Source organism: Myodes glareolus, chromosome 3, assembly GCF_982192425.1.
Source record: "Myodes glareolus chromosome 3, mMyoGla1.1, whole genome shotgun sequence".
In the NCBI taxonomy this organism is placed as follows: Eukaryota; Metazoa; Chordata; class Mammalia; order Rodentia; family Cricetidae; genus Myodes; species Myodes glareolus.
The window spans coordinates 95,981,441-96,003,229 of NC_142028.1; the positions used below are offsets into that span (position 1 = coordinate 95,981,441).

A 21,789-nucleotide genomic window follows, 5' to 3' on the forward strand; every position below is an offset into this window, starting at 1 on the left:
CAGGTGTGCGTTATCCACAAGTCTCTCTGCTCTGCAGATCTTGGAGACGATGACCATTGAGAGCTCCACAGTACAGAGCACCATGCGACCAGCACCCTGGAGGAGAACTATGCACATGTGGTCAAAGACAGGGAAGGTCTTACACCGAGGGAACGTCCCACATCAAATGCATCACCACCCAACATCCTCCTCTCGGCCACATAGCTGCCCCTTCGGTTCTCTGTGATTCGACAGTTCTACAAGGTTCTTGAGATACATTCAAAGACCAGTTGAAGAGTTGGAAGAGGGAGAATATGAGCAAAGAGGTCAAGACCATGATGGGTTCACCCACTGAAACAGTCTACCTGAGCTAATGGGAGCTCACCAACACCAGCCAGATTGGTAAAGAACAAGCATAGGACCAAACTAGTTCCTCTGAATGTGGTTGACAGTTGCATGGCTGGGGCAGACTGAAGGGTCACTGGCCGTGGCACAAGGATTTATCCCTACTGCATCAACTGGCTTTTTGGAATCCTATTCTCTTTGTTCAGCCTTGATATAGTGGGTGGGGAGGCTTTAACCTTCCCCAAAGTAATGTGCCTTACCTTCTCCGAGGAGTGGATGGGAATGGGATGGTGAAGGACCCCTCGTTTTAACCACAGTTATACCATTTTGCAAAGGTTCACAGATAACTAGCTCAGGACCTCCGGAATGCTGAGCAAATAACAGGCTTAATTAAGGGCCTCCGGAATTCAGGGCCTCCGGAATGCTGAGCAAAGATACCTGAGGTTAGAGCAAGGACAGCCTTATCTGGCTGCAAGACAGGAGATTTATGGATTGGTCATAAAAACAAAGAAAGAGAGGATTGCGAGGCCTGAGTCACGTATAAAGCGGGGCTCGTCACGAGTCAGGGGCTGTGCAATCAGACATCTGGTCGCCAGCCAGGAAAAGGGGGGGCAGGATGAGAGGAACAGTAAACCGCTGAGTAGTCCCCTCATTGTTATCTAGGTTAAGAATTTACCACCCTGCATCTCGCTTCTGTAAACCTCGCTTTTTGCTCTCCTATAAAAACCCCTCACCCCCAACCGGTGGGCACGCAAGTCCTCCGAGAGACTTGGTCGCCCCAGGTACCTGCATATCCCCAATAAACCTCTTGCTGTTTGCATCCGGCTGCGTGTTTTCGACTGATCTTTGGGCATGGGGTCTCTCCCGAGGGAAGACGCCCACGGGAGTCTTTCAATGGGAGAAAGTGGAGGGAATGTGAAAGGGGAGAGTGTGGAAACTTGGATTAGTGTGTATAATGAAAAAAGATAGTTTGTTTACTTTTTTTAAAAAAAGAAAAATACGAAAAAAGATACCTTCAAAAAGCAGGTAAGTAATTTTTTTAGATGAAAAGATAGAAGATCTACAAAGTCAAATGAATCACTTATGTTCAAAAAAATAAATATATGGTAGTGGTGCATGCCTTTAATTCCATCACTTTGGAGGCAGAAGCAGGAGGATCTCTGTGAGTTCGAGGTCAGGCTCATCTACAAAGTGAGTTCCAGGACAGCCAGAGATACATAGAAAAATCTTGTCTCAACAACAACAACAACAACAAAAATAATAACAATAACGACGATGATGATAGTAATAATAATAAAGACTTTCTTTTTATTTATTAGGGCACTAAGTTTTCTGTTGACCTAATATTGAAAAGCAATGCACGTGATTATATTGAGGTCAAAACACCCTTGCATTTCTCCAATGCCATCTTGCACTGTCATGCCCCAGATAGTGCCTCATTCGTTCAGTTCAAAGTCTTGATCTGGTCAGAAGAAAGCTGTTGCAGCTACAATTACATAGAGCACCAAAGACATGACACCAGCTTGTCTTCAGTGGCAGTGAACAGATACTAGGAGATCCTAACTGTGGGGAGGAGGCCCCTCCATGCTCCACCTAGACCGCCCTGCCTCCCCTTCCTTGGCTCTAGGCTAGCACCTGAACATCACAATTGCCGGGGTGAATTGCAGAATGGTGCGGCAGAACGGCAAGATGCTTTGGGTCCTAAAGCAAGGACAGCCTCAGGAAAACTCATATGCGTGTTCAGGGCTTATCCCTCTGCAGATCTGCTACTTCATTCAGTATTCACGCTCGATATCGTGAGTGGCAAGTTTGTGTCGGGGACTAGAAAAGGGACAAGGGACGCAGAAATCTATTCTGTCCCCCCAAAATAAGAGTATTGGCCACGATCCGTTTAAAGTTTCTCCTGCAACTCCATCCTGATGGCTCATCAAAGAAATGGCCACCATCGACAGCACTCTTGCTGTTGCAACTAAGTTAGTTGCTAAACATAACTCATGCTCGTTTAGGAAGAAGCAGAGTTGAGCTTCGAGCTAATGAGTTCAAAGACAGACCAGCTACTCGCTACGCAGCTGGGCAACTCACTCTTTCTCAGCACCAAGTTGAGGATAACAGGGTTCATTAAAGACAATATAAGAGTAAGTATAAATATTTTGAAATCCTTACCCCATGGTAATTATTCAAGTGTTCATTGGTTGTACTAACTGCACGGGGCAGACCGTGGCTCCATAAATTCTATCCATTTTATGATATGTTGAATGTAGAAGTATGTAAGCACACTCACAGCCTTGCAGAGCAAGAGTGGAGAGAAAATCAAGAGCAATAGAAGTTGGAGGCGGTAAGAGTGCCAGATGTTGTAAGGCTGGCTGGGTCTTCATTAGGTCAGTGACTTGACTTTTCCACGAAATGGGAAGACTCTGCATAGTTCTGAGCAAAGGAATCCTATAATCAAAGTTATGATGTGAGGAGACCTCCCTGGTTATTATGATGAGAATAAACTGTCAGGGTCCAGGAAGAAAAAAGGGGCTGGGTCAGGAGACATCATAGCATACGGTAAATTTTGTTTGTTTGTTTTGAGACAGGGCAAACCTGAAACTCACAATGCCTCGACCTCCCAAGTGTTGGGATCACAGCCACACACCACCAATCTCATGCAGCCTCGTGCTGTGGTTTAATGGGATGAAATGGAGCATGAGATCCATCAGGACAGGAGCAGGGAGACAAAGGAGGCAGAGCCTGTGTACAGCATCCGTGAAGCAGCTGCACGATGGCAGGCACGCAAAGAAGCCTTAGCTTTCTCAGTCTCTGCTTTCTGTCATGTCTGATCCTTCAACTGTTTTCCAGGTTCTGGGATGGAATTTCAGATGAACCCATAGTATTTTCACTCTTTCCAAAAATAAAAAGTTCAGGGACAGAAAGAGAACTTGTCGGGTAAATGCCCTTGCTGTGTAAGCTTGGAGACCTGAGTTTGACCCCTGGAACCCACAGGAAAGGAGCAAGACAGAAGAACTGACTTCACAAAGTTGCTCTTTATTCTCTACACTTGCACCACAGGCCCTCGTCATAACACAAACACATTCAACAACAACAACAATCATAATAGTAATAATAATAATAATAATAACACCCTTCAAGTTTGGGGCCACCTCCAGATATTGTGTGTACCCTCCACACCAACAATCTGAGCTCCCAAGCTGACTAGATGTAACTTCACCCTTGTGGAGCCATAGCTACTTTCAGGTTTAAGTAGAATCATAGAAAGAGGCTTCCCTGCTACCTCGCTATGTGTGCTTCTAGCTGTGACTTTTAGCTCTTCACATAGGGGACAGAGTCCCTAAGAAAGTTATTAGTGGACTATGTGCGTGAGCGGGTTACAGCCTGTCTCAGAGTATGGTGAAGAACTGACTTTCTGGATGGAGCTCCCTGACCGTGGCAAAGCATGAAGAAGCAAATGGTCTCACTGAAATTTTGGTGGCTCAGCACCATTTGAAGGATGGTTTCTGCCTATTCAGATCTTCTTGATTGGGTCCCTTTTAAGGGACCTTTTTTTAAGAGCTAGAGCTGGCACCCCTTTTTCTAGACAGGTCACTTCTCACTACCTGCTGTATCTTCTCTGAGTATTCATCATGTTTCTACTTTCTGTTTTACCATCTCGGACACAGCACCTACTCTTGTCCCCTTTCCTCAGAGCTTGCTGCTGACATTTTCCACCTCCATTTTACACGTCCAGAACGTCTCAAGATAAACCTCTTGGTATTTAGAAAACCTTGCACTGGTGAGCTGGTCTCTGGCCCTTTAAACCCCTCTCAGATACAGAGATAGCTATGGTGCCTTGTTACACATAGCTGGAATAGAGAGCATACATGGAGGAGAGAAGTGGACACAGAAGTGCCCACAATGTAAGTTAGATTTCCCCCTTCTCCAGGCAGAAAACTCCAAGCCACCAAGCTTCCTGACATTAGGTATTCTAACAGAAATATTACATAAAATAGCTTTTGAAAACAGAGGCACATCCACAGATTAGTGTTAGCAAAGAGTACTGCAAACGAATGTGGTATTTTTGAACTACCTGTTTTATGATACTAGTCTTTGCTATCTATTCCCCCTGAAGTATATCTACAAGCATGCTTCACGGGCACCCAACTCTGTCTTTATGAAGGCAAAGTTTAAGCTTGCTACTACAACCAACCCCTTTATAATTAATACCAGAATCAGGAGCCTCCTCATGCCACACTAGACAATTATTTATAAGCATAAAGTCTTAATTCAGAATAATCAGTTTTCATACTTTAGGACACCATATATAAATTAGGACTACAGCATGAGATGAATGGCCAAGTTTAAGGAGAAAATGAAATAAGAAATTATTCCATTAAAGAGAATATTTTACTTCCTTCCTGATTAAATCATCTTTAACTACCTGGCTTCATTTCAGACAGAGTTCAGAATCTTTCGCAGCTAAGTCTAATTGCTGGCAGCAGAGTGTCGTGTGATTGGTTCATTCATTCATCCCTTCACATGTCACATGACTTGCTGGCCATGCCAGATGCTGGATGGAGGTATGAACAGTAAGACTGGCTCAACTTGATGAATAGGGGACTAGAAAACAGCCGGACTTTGGCTCACTTTGCAAAAAGCATCTCCTAGCTTTCAACACGTAGTTGTCAAGTGCCTCCTTTTCAGTCACTTAAAAATTACCAAATGCCTAATTAATTCCCAGGTTCTGTGCTGGGGATGAAAGAGGGTCAACAGTCCCTGTTTTAGAGAGGTTGACTGTCTATGACAGAGCTCTGAAGCCATGGCTGTCCAGAAGAACCCTCACTGACGTGTGAGCATGGCTTACTGATCATCTGCTCTAAGAACTCTAGAAATCATTCTCTTAATTCATAAAAAGACATACAGATTTTAACACTATCTCCAGAAAATGCCATGCTTAAAGAAAAATTTTAAATAAATTATGAGATGAGTGTATATATATATATATATATTTGATATATATATATATATATTTGAGATAGAGCTTCACTGTGTAGCCCCAGCTGTCCTGAAACTCACTCTATAAACCAGGCTGGCCTCAAATTCACAGATATCTACCTTTCTTTGACTCCTGAGCCCTGAGATTAAAGACATGTGCCACTACCACCAGGTCAAGAATATCTTTCTTAACATAATGGATGAAAATAATACCAGGGTCCATGGCAAACACAATTAAACTGAAAGCCACAAGAAGAAGAAATGCAGAGCTCGAGGGATGGCTTAGCTGTCAAGAGTACCGATTGCTTTTGCAATAGGTTTGGTTCCTACACCCATGTTCCAAGGCTCACAAACTCCTGTAACGTCAGCCACAAGGGTTCCCATGCCCTCTTCTGACGTTAGCAAGCACCTGCACATATATGGCAAACACTTACATAGTCACACACACACACACACACACACACACACACAGATATACATAAATAAAAATAATAAAAATAAATTTAAAGGAAGGAGCAAGATTTATGTCTATACAACTCATACCGCCGTCTTCACATTGATTGTATTCTTCCTAACCCAAATATCATATGCAAAGCAGCCTCATCCAAACCACACAGACCAGCTGCCTCTCAAGTTAATCTGTAATTGTTAGCTAAAACAGGGAAAAACAAGACTTGTAAACGTGGTTAAGAATCTTAAACTAGGAATCCTGAATGAATGGGGAGGGGCATCTTAAGGGCAGTCATAACTGACCTTAGAAGAGGAGTTGATGACCTTAATAGAGTAGGTTATGGCTACGGAAGCCAAGATCAGAGTGACAGAGTGATAAGCCAAGGAACACATCAGCCACAATGCTGAACAAGGGAGGAGATGCTCTGGGCAGGCACGGCCGTACCAATCTTTGATTTCTCCTGAATGCAACTGATTTTAGATTCGTTTGCTTCAGAAACACTAGTGTGTGTGTGTGTGTGTGTGTGTGTGTGTGTGTGTGTGTGTGTGTGTGTTTGTCTGTCTCTGTGTGTCAATCATGTTTTAAATAAACGCTGATTGGCCAGGCAGGAGGTGTAGATGAGAAAACCAGACAGGAAGTGGAAATGATGCAAGGAGAGCAGGAGAATTCTGAGAAGGAGGAAGTTGATTCCCCCCACTCCTGCCCAGGCCACCGAAGCAGCAGGATATGAGCTGCCCCACTGAAAAAGGTACTGAGCCACATGGCTAACATAGATCAGAAAAATGGGTTAATCAAGATATGAGAGTTAGCCAGTAAGAAACCTGACCTAAGGGACCAATCAGCATTATAACTTATAGAGATTTCTGTGTGGTTTTTCTCTGGGACTAAACAGCTGGGGGGCGGGGTTGGGCAGAACCAAGAAACCCAAACAAGCAGGCTCCCTCCATGTTATAATACACATGTATACATGTTTATTCAAGCCACTAAGTTTGCAACAATAAACAATAAACAATACCAGCTTTTTGCTCCCAGTGCTAGAAAAAAAAATATGATCCGGATCCATTGCAGTTATATAATCCCACTCTACAGAGTAAATTCTAAAGCAAATTCTCAATTGGGATTTGAGTGGGTACAGTAAGTGACACACCAGCTTATCAGGACAGTTAGGCAAGCACAGCCTGGTCTTCATATGGCTTCCTCATCCTTCCTTCCCACCCATTTTACCCCACCTCCCTCCCTTCTTTCCTCTTTAATTTTAAAAACCATTTACACTTATAGTAAGTGGGTACAACTGTACAAGGAATTTCTCCATGTCCTTCATCCAGATAGTGCCAATGTAAACATTTGTCCCTGTTGTACAAGTGTGCTCATGTGCACATGCACAAATATATACACACACAGAGATACTAGCACACACACATGTACAGTGTACTATATAACTTTTCTGGATGATTTGAGAGCGATTTGCAGCTATAAGGCTTATTCTTACCTGAGCACTTCAAATAGATTTTATAAATACAGGAGATCCCTGTATATCAACACACACAATTATCTGGTCAGGAACCAAGCATTGGTGTAAATCTATGGTCTAACATACAAACTTTATCATATCAATTGTCCCGCTAAATGTGCTTTATGGGTTGTGGCCATAAAGGACAAACATCTGTAGTGCAGGGTACACCTGACACAGCAAGTGCCCTTCTGTTGCCTCTTTGGCAGCCAACACTCTGGGACTCCCTCTGAAGCAGTCTTTCAAATCGCCAACTCTGGGATTTTTACAGTGAACAGGCAGAGGGATTTTTAAAGGACCCCTTCATTTGGGCTTCTGGCATTTCTTCTTATACCTTTCCACTGTAACACTTGGGTTGGGCACTGGGGCTCGATTATGACTGAAGTAGTGTGTTTACATGGTGGCTTCTTGGGGGGATCTTTGTTAAGAATCAAGGGCCAAGTTGTAAAACTTCTCATTAAAACCCTAACAGTATTAGGAGAAAAATCTGTCTCCCATAAGTTCGGTCTGCCCCCTAAAAGCCAAGTAGTCTGCCCTCTCTCCTCTTTGTCAGATGATAGAGGAAGCTGCCTCTCCTGCACCCACTCTAACCAAGCTGCCTCCCCTGCATCCACTCTCTAAACAACCTGCCTCCCCTGCATGCACTCTAAACAACTTGCCTCCCCTGCATCCACTCTCTAACCAAGCTGCCTCTCCTGCATCCCTCTCTAATCACATTGCTTTCGCATGTCCAAATGGCTAATGATAGGACCTACCATCTCTTAGGTGTCTTCCATTACAACCCCAAACAAACTACTTGACATCCTCTCACCCCAACTTCCAGTATTCTCTACTTGGCCTCCCAGCACCCATTCCGGTGTCTCTTCAATATGCTCTACAAACGGAAACTATTTACACACCTGGTAAACCCAGATGTCATTCCCTGTGCTTAAAGTCTTTACCCACCTGATCACATGCCTTAATGGGATGCTTACAGTCCCAGTCCATTCTGCTAGGTTGCTTCTCCAGCTTCCTGACTTTAGCCTTCCCTCCAGCCTCACACCAGTGCTGTGAATGTTCTTGACATCTGCTGCCACACTCTCTCTATTTTTCTGTCCATTGCCAGCCACACACACACACACCCTTCCCCCCACCATTGGACTATGCTTAGTCACTTGTTCAGTCCCCCAGTTCAAACACCACTGCCTTATTAAAGTCTACTGGACAGCCCCAACTACCAGATACGCCGCTCTATGCCATATGATGGGTCTTCTCAAAGTGGTTCCAGCACACATATCGCATGTAGAAGAAAAGATGAAACTTACAGGACATTTTACAAACTGACAAGTACTTAAGTGTCCATCACCAACAAATGGCAGGTTCCTTAGACCACTCCTGAATGTATTTATCTCCTTCACAGCCTACCAACGGAATTCACTAAGTTTTTATATCTGTGGCAGTTACCCCTTTATCTTCCCAGGCTCAGCCCAAATCCCTGAGCTCCATCATCTACCTTTACTTCCTTTAAAATGTCTATGGATGCTATAATTCTGTACCTATTTCTTTCATTTCTCTTTTGTGTTACTTTATGATTGCTTGACTTCTCCATTATATCCAAATGCAGTTTCTTCATTAAGCAACTACAGCAGCATATAAATAAAATAGTTTAGCCCTCTACTAATGGAAATCTGAGCTGGGACAATTATGATACATGACGCACTGGCCTACGTTCTGGGTTTATATTGGTACACTAGTGCAACAGTTTCCCCTGGCTCTTACCTAAACATGGAATTAGTAGACTGTAGGGCACTTGCATTCTTAAATGTTTTTTGACATGATTATGCAATTTATACTTCCTCTGGGAGGGCATGGAAGCAAAGAATTTCTCATAATTTAGAATTATACATCTCTGATTACTGGCTTGACATCCATCTGTTCCATTGGATGGTAACTGCTGCAAGGTCTACTTCTATTCAGTGTTATGGGTCCCACGTCTGGCTCACAGTAGGTGCTGAACAAAGGAAGGAACTCTGGAGCTCAGGCGTTCTTTACTGGAACAAGAACTGATCTGCCTTCCTCATCACAAAATCGATGGTTATTATCTAACACATTTTCAACTACCAAAACAAAACAAAGCCTATCACTTGTATGGTATGCATTTCTTCCCAGTACAATAGGAGTGATCAAATCAGGTTGTGGACATCGAGGTCACACACAAAAAAGTATGTTAATTGCTACTAACGCTTCTTCACTTTGCTCCTGGACCAGAGTTCCGGGGTGGGGTACAGGAGAGAGATTTAACAATGAGAATTGTCCCATGCATATATATGGATTAATATAAACTTTGTGGAGGCAAGTGGGGTTTCAAATATCACTACAAGAAGAACAAGGAAGAGCAATTAATCCTTTCAAGTACAAACTGCACCTGTGTCCCCAAATTATTCACCAAACAGAAGAAGCTTGTTAAAGTCCTGATCAAACCAAACATTTTTAAGTGTTTTTTGTTTTGTTTTGGTGTGTGTGTGTGTGTGTGTGTGTGTGTGTGTGTGTGTTGTCCTGTAACATGGCGTGCTCAGGCTCAAAGCCAGGCAGGGCAAAAATCTGGACGAAGCACTGTCCTCCACTCAGCACTGTGGGTTCAAAAGGAAACGCCAGCTCCTTATTTACATGGAAAGATCTTAGGCTTTTGCGGTTTCCTGTTGTGCCCTGCTGCATCTGCACTCTGGTTTCTGGGTTTGTCTTTTGAGAGATACAAACAAGCTCTCTCCGTCTTCAAGAGAACATAAAAATTCCATGGTCGCTAATTGTTAGCAGATTTTACCAGACTCTCTGTCCTGGCTCCTCAGAAGAGCTGGACCTAAACCTACCAGAGGACATCTTTGAAAGGAGAGACGTTTGAGAGACTGCTGTAGTGTGCCTCAAACCCATCAGGGATTGGTATTCCAGCTAGATATTATTCATATTTTATTAGTTTATTTCACTCTCATACCCATCTAGCATGCATCTAGGCTCTCATCTATGTAAAGGGTCCGTTGCTAGGGACTGAGAAAACAGCTGTGGAAAGATACAATTGTCCTCTGATGACACTTGCTGCGGGTCTTTTAAAATCTCCATTAGAAGAGCCTGTGTCACATTACAATTAGAGATTCTGCGGCTCATGGCACGCCTCCCTGGTGGAGCACATGCTGACCATACACAAAGCCCCGGGTATTAGCCTGGCAGTAATAAGAAAATAAATAAAGCAAAGGGAAACGACAGATTCTTATCTACTGCTTCCCAGAAAACCTTGCTAAATCAGCCCTCATGGTTTGGGCTGGGGATTCTCGGGTCTGTTCTTTGCACACTAACGGAGTTGCAAGGCTTACAGCTCAATGGAGAGGTTGCACAGGATAACGTTTGGTGACATGTAACATGGAGTCCCTCCTGTAACGAAGCAGATGCTGGCCCGCTGTGGGATCCTTGACATCTGAGCAAGCGATGAAGAAGGAACTGAGGAAGCCACTGAAGTAGCTCAGGGGTGTGCTCAGAGGGGAGCCCAACGCGTGACCCTTTCACTCCTCGGCTCTGGGACACTGAGGAAAACATTCAATCCCTTTGAGCTTTCATTGGGGAGAGAAAAGGAATAGAGGAAAAGAAAACATCACATGTTCTGACTGCCCTCCCACATTCTGTACACCGAATTCCTTAACCATTTCACACGCTGAAAAGCACTGAGAAAAGAAGTCAGTTCTTTATAAGAGGAAACCCCATAAACCAGAATAGCTGAACAACCACCAAGATCACATCCATTCTTCATCACTGGGGTCTTATTCATGGCGCCTGCTTTCTCTCTATGGATTATCTGGTCCTTTCAGGTTCTGGGAGATTTTCAAGAGCATACCCCCAATACGCCAAACTAGTTCCAGGGACAGTCATAAAGGATTCATCCAGGACCAGGGTGACTTTTAAAGAATTTATGTAAAAGACCACATACACCTTATAGCCTCTCTGATATCACTTTCATCATTTATAGATGGAGAAATGTAATCTATTTAGTATTTTATGTGAACCCCAATTAAGACTTTAACTTCTGTCTAATTTGAATATATTAACATTATCCTTTATTCTAATGAAAAGTATGGCAATTAAATCTTTATTATATAGTTGTGAATGTTCTGTCCAGTTAAGAACTATAAAATGACTATAATAGAGTTATTATAATTAGAATTTCTATATACAGATTGCCTAGGAAAGAAACTGGCACATAAGTATCCAATACAGCCTAGCTATCATTGTCTTTGACCTGTTATCCAACAAATTCTTCCTCTTTACAAACATGAACAGTGCCCGAAGCCTTTAATGCTAGTACTTGGGAGACTGAAAAAGTAAGATATTTATGAGTTTGAGGCTAGCCCGATCTACACAGTGAGCTCCATGTTAACCAGGGCTACATAGTGAGAACCTGTCTCAAGAATAACCGTAATAAGAATAAAATGTATAAACCTCGGTACCATTTTTTTAAAAAACAAATTTTCTTTCTTAGACCTAGATTTTACATCCTTAAACTAGTGATTTGACGCTTGCTACCCATTTCACTAGGGATAAAAATTACCATCTATTAACGCCTGTCTTGGGTTTATGATTTTTAAGCCATGTGTTAAATTTTTATATATGCCCCAAGGACAGACCACTGAAGTAGACATTTCCCAACTGTTAAGGGAGTCAGGTTTGGTGTGAATACATGGAATGAGAAACGGCACAACTGAGCTCTGCTGGACAATAGGAGGCATGGTGAGCCACAGATGGTACAAGAAGGGAAAAAAGATTCATGGAGGTGACAGTTGGGCTAGAACCTTGGGGGCAAACACACACTACCAATCGGTGTTATAACCCTTGGATTCCCATGCTATGGCTCTTCCTCTTCCTATACCTCAGAGCTCTCCAACTTTCACTTCCTCAGATGAACACTGGTCTCACAATACAATGATGACTACATTTGCTGGAGTAACAACACAGCAAGTGCTTAATATGTGTGCGATATGGTAAATGATTAAAGTATGTTCTCTTTTTAGGAAGAGTAAATGTAGGTCTAGTATAGTCGTTCTATCTACAAAATTACAAATATCAAAGGTGTTTAATAATTTATTTGGTAGTATACAAAAGTTGTTAAATAAAGCTGGCAGTTCATTATGTTTAAACATATCTGGCCCAATAAATTTAGCTCAGAGTATATGGTACACCTGACAGAATACAGAATAAAAACTGCGGGATACCAGGAATGATTGAGAGTTGGGCAGTGAGATCATGGGGTCTGCTATACTCAGCTAGGATTCAGAGTTGTGCAAGGATTTCCACGAAGAGCAAAGCCATCTGACTTAGTATTCATGGCCCCCTTCTCAATGAGCTGATCAGAGCATAATTTTGCATATCACAGAAAAATAAATTCGCACCCAAAAATACCTACCCATTCCCTTTGTGACTCACCCTTCCTTCTCAGGGGCCATGCCCAGCTTTAGAAAAGTCTAGTTATGCCTTCGGAAATTATACCAAATCACACAGGAGGAAATCACACACACGGAAACCTGGGGCCATTCAGGCAGCCAAATGAGAGGAGCATGAGTCATCAATGCCCCGACCAGTCTATGTCAGAAAGTGTCCATCCAGGAGATCTGTCATTCAAAATGTCCTTCCAGTTACAGAGCTCATTCTTCACATGGCTTCATATAAAACGAAACCACTGAAAACCCAATCAAACAGAGTTTTCACAACTGGAGTCGGTTGATACTTTAATATGTTTGTTTTTGACCTGTTTAAGATATAATTTAGCGAACAGCTCAGTTCTCGTGGGATTGTATCAACCCAGGTTTCTGTGTTGTGTTGAGAGAATGTGTAGTCAAGGAGAGAAGGGAAAGCCTTACTCACCATGAGCTGGCTATTTCGTGACCTATAAGCTTCCACTGGCTGCACTCCCTGTCATGCCACCATACCAGAGACACCCAACTAGTAAGATGTGATCTGTTCTTCAGCAAACCTCTACAGTTACTGCCTTATACTCTTCTGGATGTGTCTGCTCATGTAGTCACCTAACACATCCTAAGCACCTGCTATATGTTAAGTATATATATTAGGAGCAAGTTAACTGGAAATGCACTGTTTGGGGACTTCCTTCCATGGCCCTCAGGGGGTACAGACCACATGCTGCCATTATTCCACAAACAATGGAACCCAAAGTAACCCAAAGAATGGCTACTGAGTGTGGCTCTTTCTCTGACATCACTCTCCTTAGTTCTTCAGGAGTTGGAAAATACCTAACAGCACTACAGTGACTTCCACTTCTTGGTGACCAAAGACTTAGCTCTTCTGAGGGGAAGATACACAAAATCCTTAGGCCCATAGCCAAAATATCCACTCAACATTCCCATCTGAACTGTCTGTCCTATTGGCAGGAGATCCTCTAAGAAGGAACTTTCAGCCACTTGCTCAAAAACCCAATTTCTGTTTGGACCTTTGGTCTCTTCAATGTTATTTCTTCTGGGACCCTAAACGCTGGCTAAGTAGAAAAGCAGACAAGCTGCTTCTCACAGCAAAAATAAAAGGTGTGAATATTTACTCAACATGCGAAATAATAGGCAATAGGAGCTTGTGCACTTCAACTGAGTGGAAGAAGAGAATCTTTTAAAAAGGGTAACAAGGCCGATTACTAAATACTCAGTTGAAGCCACATGGGATCCAGTGACTTCTTGTATGTTGCAGTACTTTATCTTGCACAGTGCTCAGGGCAGACTCCATAGTGGCTGTCTTCAGCAGCAAGTCCAACCCACTGAGCCATGGGAAAGGCACAAACCCTTCCAGCACTGCTGTTTACTCCCTCGGCAACCATAAGGCCATTAACCCACTAAATAGAAAGAGGGGCAGAAATCAATGTGTTTTTCATTTCATGCTCTTCCACAAAAAAAACATTTTCATGAGCTGGGAAGTTGGTGGTGTGTTTTCAAATTGCCAGATTTAGTACGCGACCACAAAATAGCAGGGGAAGAAGGCAGATGAAATACAGTCTTAGAAACGTTGTCTTCCCAGGGGAGGACAGGGACAAGTGATGCTGTTTATTTTTATGCTAGTGGCCTCCTGAACAGTGATTTGTAAGGCCATTAAGACGGGCAAATGGATATCGTGGTAGAGTGTGATCCGGGCCCAACTCTGCAGTTCCCATCAGCCTTTGGGAAAGATATGCCTTGTGATACTCTTGCCTCTCTCCCACACAACACACGTAGGCGGAGCCAGTCCACTGTCCAGCCTGTGACTCCTATCTCTGCTAAGGGCCCAGAGGAGTTCTGGAATCCCACAGTTGGAGTTGCAAACCTAGGCATTTGTGTATGACCTTGATAGTTAGCCTCTCTCCCTGAGCTTCAGATCATTCCTTGTGTGCCGATAGGATAACTCTGATAGATGCATGACGTTATGATGAGGATATCCTCAAAGGCTATTAAAAAATGCAAAAAGTTTTTGTTGTTAGTAACACTCCATCAAGAGCATCCTCAAGAACATTCTACCCTCTCCTGTTTTCCCCGTGTCCTTGCCAGGGGAATACATCTTCCACTCAACTCCCCAGATACTCAGGGCTCATCCCGGAGGGAACTGCCTATGGCTGTCCTGCTTTTCCCTTCACTACCTTTACCGTTCCTTAGGGCAAGCTGGAGTCTTTTGATGAAAGGCTCAGGCCAGATGCCAGGCAGAGTCTTGAGGGGCGTTTGTTTCTGACCTTCCACCTGCTGTGTTCCTGGGGGGCTTCCAGACTCATGATGCTAGACAGCCCAGCCCAGCTTTCACAGGAATGAAACGGCTGGATTCTATCACCGCAGACAGACCTGGTTAAGAAACTGATAAAAACGTTTTCCAAATCAGCTGTGCTTGTCACTGTCCTAGCAGCGGTGTGTGATTCCTAGCTCCTCCCCACATGCTCACCATTCCAGTCAGCAAGCCAAGAATCTCATTACTGTGGCTTTTAAAAGGCACGTGTGTAAGGCAAGAGAGGGTCTCTCTCTCTCTCTCTCTCTCTCTCTCTCTCTCTCTCTCTCTCTCTCTCTCTCTCTTTCTCTCTCTCTCTCTCTCTCTCTCTCTCTCTCTCTCTCTCTCTCTCGAGGAGTGGAGGAGTGTTACATACTATACAGGTATGCCTGTGTTCACGGAGGCCAGAGGACAACCTCATGATTTAGTTTCAGGGACATCATACACCTCCTGTGAAACAAGATCTCTCAATTGGTCTAGAGCTGACCAATAAGTTTAGGCTGGTTGGCCAGTGAACCCAGCGATCCCCCTGTCTCTGCTTTCCCTCAGCTTGGATTAGAAGCATACTCTACCAGGCCTGGTATTTTCACATGGGTTCTGGAGACTGAACTCAAGATTTTGACGCTGGGGAGGCAGACACTTTACTGACTCGAGCTACCCTCCAAGTCCTCACTGTGGTTTAATGAGGCATTTCCCCTTTCCCTGGCAGGTGCTGCCCATCCTCTGCACCCCTGCTAGACCCAATCACCCTTTCCTTTGGGAGCGTGGGGAGGATTTCTCTCAGATGGCTTGAGACAGCTGCAGCGAGTCATTGGTGACACTACCCAAAGACCGCAGCTCTAACCACATGGTGCGGTCTGAGGGCAGCCCAGAGTCGGCAGAGCCATGGCTTCCGTCTGTCTTTCCCAAGAGCACGGAGGTCAGACTACAGGCAATCCACATGCTTCTCGGTGTGTTCCAGAGCCGTGGGAAGGACATCAGGCCCTCCTTCTGAGGGAAAGGGGAAGGGCACGGTGGTGGCAGGGACAGAGATGGGATCTTCAGAGATCTGTCTCAATGGAGAAGCGAAGAGAGTACAGAATGGATGCTCACTCTCTCTGGCTTTATTCTCTCCAGCTGGTCAGCCCTCTGGCCATGAAGCCATGGGCTCCTTACAAAATCCAATGTCATCACCTCCCAATGTCCAAGAACTATTAGTGAAACATACCCCCTTTCTTTTAGAATACTTGGCCCTACATATTTCATTATATCTGTACAATTTCCTGCCCTCCTAGCTGATAGAATCCGGGGATGTGTATGCTTACTAATATTATGAACACATATCCCTAAGCATTTCCCATGTTAAACTAAAGAGGAATTTCTTCTGACACCTTCAATTCTAAGTGGTTACCATATGATTATGCTCTAACCCTAATATACCATCTTAAGTAGCAACCCTAGAGCTGCTATTTTGCATCAGCTACCAACCTGTTCATAAAGGTGACCTGACTTAACTCTCTACACTGCCATGGGAAGATACTACTGTCCACACATAACAGACGAACAAGCAAAGACACGAGGCACTGTTAGATGAAGTATTTACCTAAATTCCCGTAGGAGGTAGACCAGAAAAGAAGCCTATGTCATTGAGACTCAGTGTCCACTTAGTGACAGAATGTTCCTGAACCTGGGTTCATGTGAGATGGAGAAGCCGCCATACCTCCCGGCTCCCACCAAGCTGTCCTGGAGAATATTCCTCCCCATTGGACAAGTTCACTGGAGAACTTGCTGCTGAGCTGCGGCCTGACTTGACAGCTCCTGTAAAGGGGGTGCTGGAGCCCTGGCAAGGATCTGTTCCCTGACCCTGTGACTTCTTGGCCTCTGGCTCACCCCTGCTGTGTGAGATCCTGCATTTTGAAGAGTTGGGAGTGATTAACTCTGAGCAAGCTGCTCTGCTTTCATAAAGTTAAAAAAGAACAGCGTTTCCCCCTCGTTAATTAAATCGTGCACAGGGAAGATAAATGTGCAGCCCACACTTGTATCTTCTAAAATATCAAAGGCCCCATTAGTGGGTCTTGTGTGCTGCCTCAGGCCGTTTCTCCCCATTCCTGGTGGTAACAGGGACGTGGAGACGAAGGCCTTCAGAGAATTTACCAATATGAAATGTTTTGGCCATTCATTTATTCATCTGTTACATTGTGGTGAATCAGAAAGATGCAACCTGGATCAGTGCAAGATATTCCAGGGCTTTCTACCTCAGTTACTCATTGACCTGGAAACATCAGAAATGACAGATGGTGTGTGTGTGTGTGTGTGTGTGTGTGTGTGTGTGTGTGTGAATGAATGCTTTAGGTCACATTTAAACTACTTCTTGACAAACCAGGGTCCCTTTGGTACCTGCGTTCTGTTGGTGAATGTTCCCTGACAGTTGGTGACTTTATTTGCCAGACTCAGAACAAAGGGGTCCTTCAGCTTCTCTGGGCGTGCTTCCTGAGACCTGTGCCTCTCCTAGACCTCACAAAGGTGTTATTGTTGCCTGCTTGCCGTGTTCCCAGCACCTGAGAGAGATCAAAGGTACTCAAGACCACAGGCTCAACCTCCTGACATAGCATTAAAGCTGATGATTAATCCCTTTAGCCTAAAGGTCTCTTCCCACCAGCAAGTACAAAGCAGGGTGGTGGAGGGGACTGTATTTCCCGCCCAACGCAAGACAATAAACTGACATTTTATGGCTGCCATTCACTCTATCCAATAGCAGCTGCCCATCACATTTGTTAAAACCCCAACAGTTGTCCCATGTGAGCTACTTATGTTACTGGGACACTTTTATAGGAACATCATCATTTTTAAACCTCTACGATGTGCATGTCATATTCACATTGGATAAAATGCACATCATCCAAACACCGTATGGAACGGTCTTGCCTTTTGTATGATGGAGGAAGAACCTGAGGCTTAGAGAGGTTGAGTGGTTCACTCAGGTCACAGGGTCAAAAGAGATACAAGTAGATTTTACAACCTGCATCTGGTAACCAGCGAGCCTACAAGCTCCCCATTCTGCACCGGGCATGTGATAAGCACTCATGACAGCAAGCAGTATTGAAAAAGAGGAGCTTTGTAAACATACAGAGCTAGCTGTAAGTTCTTTGTTCCAGAAACTACCATTTTTGTGACATTGGGGAAAGCATTAGAGTTTTCCGTCTTATTTTCCTAATTTGGAAAAGTTTGCTACTGTAGGAAAAGTCAGTAACACCCTGAGAAAAGAGTGTGGTAGTGAGGTCAGCTATGACGTCAGCTCACATCCACAGGGGCTGAGTGCTTCAACGAAGGGGTAAACTCGACGTGTCTGAGACTCAGACTTGAGAATCTAGACAAGTTGTGTCCCACTGAAGACAGCAGTGATTGAAATGAGTTAAAATCATTTCAGTGAGGACAAACTCACAGCTTACACCCACGTCAAGGGAAAGAAGAGCTGGTTTGCTGTTCCGCACTTCTGGTAGTAGAGCAGATCTAGCCTTTGTAGGTCTGTCCTTCCAGCATAGTGCTGGGACTTCGAAAGCCAGTTCTGGAGTGCAGTGTCATGAGCTCCAGCTGAAGCCGCTTCTGAGGACCCTGAGTCACAATATTTTATTATAATTTCATCTCATCTATGGGGAGTTGATGCTGCCCTTTTGTTCCCAGAGTTTAGCAGCCAGGACAAAAGAGAAAGATCCAGTCAATATTACACAGAGCACTGAGTTGTGAAGAAAAGCTCAGTTTTTAATAGCACTGCTCGCTCTTCGCAGAGATTTTGCCCTGTAGCTGACTCCATTCTCTGTTCTCCTTCTCCTCCTCCTCCTCCTCCTCCTCCTCCTCCTCTTCCACTTTCCCCTTGGTTTTACTCATCTGGGAAAAATCCAAGGGGTCGTCCATCTCACTTTAACAGAGTAATGACTTTTAAATAAAAATATGGTAGAAATGGGTACTTATCGAAATGGAATGCTTTCAGACTCATGCATTTAAAAAAGATATAAATTTTAGGGCAGGCACTAAATTGTACTGCAATCTTGGAGAAAGCCTTCCCACTAATTCATGGAGAAAAATTAACAAAGTGAAAATTGCTTATCAGTGTTCTTTTGAAGTCACGATATGCAGCCCAATTCTATAGATCATCAGGACGCTCCCAGGGAGATGGATTTATATCAATGGAGGGAGAGCTCTGTGGCCAAGGAAAACAAACGGGCATTTCAATGGAGATGTAGGTACCCGCTGAGGAGAGATGTCTGGATGGCTTTGTCATCTTTGGGACCCAGGTGCACTCATTGAGCACTCTTTCATGTTTTTCCAACAAGTTGGCCTCTGGAAAAAGACCCAGCAAAACCTAAGTCAGGGTGGGGATGGGAAAGGGAGAGACAGAAAGATTGGAAGAGGTGAAGGAGCCAATAGTTCAATATTTCGCCCTCGACTGCCGCCACTGTATGTGACGGCCTTGCCTTTGTGGCACACTTACCCCCATGTGACAAGATGATGTTCCGCAGATGACAGCCAGCCGTGACGTCACTGCCTGTCCTTCACAGATGAGGCCATGACCTCTCACATCTGCCCCAATCACTCCTGTGAGAAAGTAAACCAAACAAAATCTTCTTAAGAGAGAGAGAGAGAGAGACAGACAAGAAACCTAAAAATAAGCAAAAAGCACTTTTTTTTCAAAAGGCCACATAACAAGGAGAAGAATTCCATGTGTAATCTCAAAGATTATAGAATAAGAAAACCAACCAAACGAACAAAAAAATTTTGCTATTCATGGGCAAACTAGAAAGCATATTCTGTTCTCGCTTGACTCTGTCCATGTATGGCATCTAACCTTGTCAGAATAATACCAACTATAATTATTTACATAAAAGCAGCAGCCATGAAACATCTGTGCCCATTAAATACCATTCTCAATGCTGTGCATGACATGGATCACTTGATATTAACACTGTCTCGCAGATATAATTAATGCCATAGACAGATGCCAAAGGAGAAGCAGATCTTCAGAGGCCAAGGGACATGTCCAAGGTCAAAGTGCCAGCAAGAAGCAAGTCCCTCAGGCTGGAATCCCGTTTAACTCATTGTATCCCAGTGCCAAGGAAGGCAAAAGCAAAGGAACAGTGTGATGTCTGAATCTTTTTGACATTCATGCCTCCGTTTTTGTTTCTACTCCCTAGCAAAGCTCCAGGTGTAAAAGAAGAGTTCCTGTTCTAAGAATGCCGTGCAGCAGGGAGCTTCCCAGCAACAAGAGAGGGTGTGGGGGAGTGGTGTCCACACAGCTCCCTGGGTTCCGTGATACTGGGAGAGCAAGAGAGGTTGCTAACACAAAGAGAGGTAGTAAGAGTTCCCCCACCTTCATTTACTCAAATATCCATCTAGAACCTTTGCTGCTTCTTTTTTCCTTTTTGGTGCAGCATGCTGTGGGAGCCAGTGATATGCAAATCTGCATGACGACAGTATGAAGAGATGACAGGCGAGCAGGGAAAAGCAGACCCTGGGATGCGGAGAGAACAACTTGAGCTCAAGCATCACCTGCACTACCCTGCTCTCAGTCTGCCCTGCAGGACGCTCACTCATTCATACCTCCTTTGTGCGAGCTCCTTCCGCTGCCCGGAGCACTAATCTGCTATTCTTCAGCCCCTCTCCCAGAACAACTCTTGGTTAGTCTTCAGTGATTTTCCTGATCTTCTAGGAACTTTGTCGTCCCCCCCTGTCCAATGATCTCATGGACCTTGACTACCCCAGCACAAGTACTGGAAAATTTGAAATATCGAATTTCTCAATAAAGGCGGCAAGAAGTTAGTACTGTTTTATTCACATACCTACGGTAGTTGCTAGCCAGGACACAGAGAGTAAGGGTGCTTATAAAAGCACGATTAAGTAGACAAGACCTTACACTCCCATGCACACACGGGGGTGAGGTAGAGAGAACCTTAAGTGAAGAATTTCAACCCAGAAGGATAAATCCACATGCAGAGATCACAAGTCTCAAGTTCAGATTCTCCAAGACTTGCTAAGCGAAAGGCAGAATAGGGGTGTCACAACAGGCAACAAGTCTGCAGATATTAATGGAATCATTTGCTTGGCAAAGTGGAAAAGGAGGACCTGACTTGGGGGGGCAGTAACTTGCTCCAACATCTTTCCCAAGTCTACCTTCAGGCCCAGATGCTTAGATGTCCAACAGCATGGGAAGTCTACTTCTTCCAAAGCCTCTGTCAATCCCACCAAGGAGGTAACTGAGGTCTTGAACCTATTTGCTTTCAGGTCAACCTTACTGTTCTGTTCTTTAAGATAGAGATTGTCCCTATAGAATACAATGCATAGTCTCAGTCAAGATCAGCCCTTCCAGGAGATGTAAGAGTTAGAGGAAAGCCAGGGCTCACATGTGCAGGGCTCACAGGGAAGATGCAGTTTTGTGGCTGTCAGCTCTGTGGAAAAAGTCACAATGACTCTCCCGCACCTTCTAGTGTCCTTCACCTCCAGACTACAGTAACTCAGCCCTCGTCCCCTGACTGGAAAACTGGCCTGCAGCTTCTTAGGTGCAGTATCTGACTGACATTTCTGTGTATGAAATTCCTACTCAAACACACAGTGCTGACATTTTCCTGGGTGATCAGAGTCCCCTGTTTAGGACATTGGAACTTTGGGATAGGAAGAACCTCAAAATACGAGCAAATTTTAACTTCCTCTCTTGTATGACCTTGCTATCAGTGTGTTTTATTTTCTCTGTAAACCAACTTACTAATGTGATTGGGACTCTTACTATCCTCATTTTACAAATGAGGAGACTGAAGCTTAG

General features: G+C 44.1%; 1 protein-coding gene across 5 annotated transcripts in view; it reads right to left on the bottom strand.

Annotated features, from left to right (window-relative positions):
- Fggy (FGGY carbohydrate kinase domain containing) overlaps positions 1 to 21,789 on the bottom strand; it is a 384,056-nt gene that overhangs the window by 148,788 nt on the left and 213,479 nt on the right. For all 5 annotated transcript variants that reach the window (XM_048453091.3, XM_087904859.1, XM_087904858.1 and 2 more), the window contains exon 8: positions 19,468 to 19,571. In XM_048453091.3, coding sequence (XP_048309048.2) covers positions 19,468 to 19,571 — 104 coding nt within the window. The remainder of the gene's footprint in view (positions 1 to 19,467; positions 19,572 to 21,789) is intronic.